At 43.7% G+C, this 3380-nt stretch overlaps 1 protein-coding gene across 1 annotated transcript in view; it reads left to right on the forward strand.

Moving 5' to 3' along the window:
- Positions 1 to 2563, forward strand: part of LOC104864779 (rap guanine nucleotide exchange factor 2) — a 50277-nt gene extending 47714 nt beyond the window's left edge. Inside the window, exons 6-9 of the mRNA XM_010627992.2 lie at positions 833 to 985; positions 1172 to 1336; positions 2154 to 2261; positions 2354 to 2563. Of these exons, the coding sequence (XP_010626294.1) occupies positions 833 to 985; positions 1172 to 1336; positions 2154 to 2261; positions 2354 to 2563 (636 nt within the window). The remainder of the gene's footprint in view (positions 1 to 832; positions 986 to 1171; positions 1337 to 2153; positions 2262 to 2353) is intronic.
- The last annotated feature ends 817 nt before the right edge of the window (positions 2564 to 3380 follow it).

Consider the following 3380-nt stretch of genomic DNA (forward strand, 5'->3'; position numbering starts at 1 on the left):
GCCCCCGCCCGACCTTTTTTTTTTTTTTTTTTTTTTTTTTTTAAATTTTATTACTGTTTTTTGGTACGGGGGATCGAACTCGGCAGCGGAACCTCTGATCTACACCCCCGGCCCGACCTTGTATTTTTTGAGACGGGCTCTCGCTGCATTGCCTGAGCTGGGCTTGAGCTTGCAATTCTGCTGCCTCGTCCTGCAGTGCTGAGATGAGGGGCGAGCGCCCATGCGGTTTCTGTGCCCCAGCCAACAGGCGTCCTAACAGGCGCTGTGACCCCCTCGGCGGCCGGAGCTCGGCGTGATCGCTGAGACGGAGCGAGCTCTTCCGCGGGCGGAGGCTGGTCAGCGCCCACGCATGGGTCCTCGCAGGCCTCCCGGGATGCCTGCCCGTGTGGCCAGCACCGTGGTCCCCTCCCAAATTACAGCGTGCCTCTGAGCGCCTGTATCTTTCAGTAAAGCCATTATTTTAAAATTGTCATTTTCATAAAATCTTAAGAAATTAAAAGGAATTCTGTCTGTTGACCTGGGATTTCTCTCCTTCTCCGTGGTTTTTAATGGTAAAAGAAGTGTGAGAAAGGACTTTCTAGTCTTGCCTTCTTGTTTTTACATGAGTAGGACTTACAGTGTAAAATACAAATTCTAAAAACTAAGCTTTTCTTGACTAACGAAGAAAACATGGAAAGTAGGGAAGTCTGGTGAAAGTTCATTACTGCATTAATTTAGAAACTGTGGGAAAGAGGGGAAACGTCGGTACTGAATAATTAAAACACCGAGTTACTGGTACGGCTGGGCCTCATGTGAGCACTTCCTCATCGGCTTGTGACTGGCTTTCTCCCAGTTCGTCTGCATCGCCCAGCAGGATTACTGCCGTATCCTCAACCAAGTGGAGAAGAACATGCAGAAGGTGGAGGAGGAAGGGGAGATTGTCATGGTGAAGGAGCACCGCGAACTGGATCGCACCGGGACCCGGAAGGGCCACATCGTCATCAAGGTGAGTTGGGGAGTAGCCTCGGGGCAACCTTCTTTTCTTTTAAATTTTAAAGATTATCGGTAGTGATGCAAAACCTTTACATTTCAGTTTATTAATTGTGATTATGTTGCTTCCCAGCTCGTTTTAAAATCTGGACACTATAATTGACCCTTCAGGGTGGTGACCAGGCCTTTGTGTTTGTCACAGGGCACCTCGGAAAGGCTAACGATGCATCTGGTGGAGGAGCATTCGGTGGTGGATCCAACATTCATAGAAGATTTCCTGTTGACCTACCGGACTTTTCTTTCTAGCGCAATGGAAGTGGGCAGAAAATTACTGGAGTGGTTTAATGACCCGGCCCTCAGGGATAAGGTTGGAAATCTACCCTGTCTTGTCTCTTCGGCATGAATACTGCAGTGGGCACTTACACATCAGGTTACTTAGTCGGATTCAAGTTCAGAACAATGTGATAGAATGAGAGAATACTTTTTAAGCAAAAAATGCACATATTCCTTCAGTTCAACCTTGGAAAGAATTTATTTTTTACTCCAAAGGCCAATAAACTGGTCACCAAGTGTTTAAATGTACTCGGATGGAAGTGTGTTAGAACGTAACCCAACCTGACACCCTGCGTCATGGGAGTCTGCGGGCTGTCTGGAAATAGTCCGTGTGTACCCGTGATGGTTGCCCTGTGCAGTGAGCAGGGGCAGATCTCCCTTCATCACAGCGGCCCCACCGGGCCGTCGTCCATGCGGCTGTCCGCTGGCTGGGGCTCTGCTGCAGCCGGGCCTCCTTCCCGTGTGCCTCTTCTCAGATCTCCAGGCCAGATACGGCTCTCCATCCTTACCGATTTTGTCCCTTCAACCTTATTTTTTGGTTTCTGTCTTTAGTATTAACCTATTTTGGATTTATTGTACTTTTGCTTTTGTCTTGACTTAAAGAATGCTTTGAAAGTAAGGCAGGATGTTCAGTTAAATACATCCCCAGATTCACCGACACTCCTGACAGAACTGCATTTAAAGTACACACATTTTTGGGTGGTCACTTTTTATGAATAATTTCCTTGTTAAAAATTTTATTGTAGTTTGTTCAACATGGGGTAAATTATTTGAAAATTAGGTATCTTTTATGAAACAACTTCAATCATTAGCACTAAAAGGAAGGCGACTCAGAGAAACTGCTTTTTCAGGTGACACGGGTAGTCTTGCTGTGGGTGAATAATCACTTCAATGACTTTGAAGGAGACCCTGCAATGACTCGATTTCTAGAAGAATTTGAAAATAATCTGGAAAGAGAGGTAACATTTGTGACTTTTTTGAAGTACCAGCTCAAGGTTCCTTTTATGGCCCTTGTCTTTGAACTGATACCACCCTTTCTGCATTTTTGTAGAAAATGGGCGGCCATCTAAGGCTGCTAAACATTGCCTGCGCCGCCAAAGCCAAAAGGAGACTGATGACGCTGACAAAGCCGTCCCGGGAAGCCCCTCTGCCCTTCATCTTGCTCGGGGGCTCTGAGAAGGGCTTTGGGATCTTTGTTGACAGCGTGGATTCAGGCAGCAGAGCCACCGAAGCAGGCTTGAAACGTGGTGATCAGGTATGATGCTCCTAACCTGACCGAGGGCGAGTTTTAGCAGCTTCCACTCCGTCATGGTGACACTGACGTTGATTTTATAATTTCATTTTTAGATATTAGAAGTAAATGGTCAAAACTTTGAAAACATCCAGCTATCAAAAGCCATGGAAATTCTTAGAAATAACACACATCTGTCTATCACTGTGAAAACAAATTTATTTGGTAAGTATTTTTGCATTCTTTGAATTTTCTCTTTTTTGGAGGGAGTTGTTATTGCATTTAGATTTCAGTCGTGAAAGGAGTCTTTTCTATAAGTAATATTTGAAACAACATGAAGATCAAAGTCTAATAAAGTGTATAAAATATAGAATTTATTATATAAGTGTGTAATGATATCTAAGTCAAAATCTGCTTTGACGATCATAAGATTATTTATCTCTTTGCTTATTGATAAATGAAATCTATATTCTTTTGGTAACTTCACTTTTGGTGACTTAAAACACCTGTCAGGAGTACATTTCTTTCTTAATTTTACTCTGGCAAAGCAGCATCCAAAGTAGATTCTTGATATCACCAGGCAAGCTGTTTTTCTACAGAATTTTAGTTTGGGTAACTGAAATCTGTACTTTTCATTTATTTCTGGGTTCTGTAGTCGCCTCAGCATTGTTCAGATTTCTTGCAGTTGGTGTTTTGTGATGTTTCTGTATCTGTTTGTTTTAGTATTTAAAGAACTTCTAACAAGATTGTCAGAAGAGAAAAGAAATGGTGCCCCTCACCTTCCTAAAATTGGAGACATCAAAAAGGCCAGCCGCTACTCCATCCCAGACCTAGCTGTCGATGTAGA

The sequence above is a fragment of the Fukomys damarensis genome, unplaced genomic scaffold (genome assembly GCF_012274545.1).
Source record: "Fukomys damarensis isolate Sample0158 unplaced genomic scaffold, DMR_v1.0_HiC HiC_scaffold_38, whole genome shotgun sequence".
In the NCBI taxonomy this organism is placed as follows: domain Eukaryota; kingdom Metazoa; phylum Chordata; class Mammalia; order Rodentia; family Bathyergidae; genus Fukomys; species Fukomys damarensis.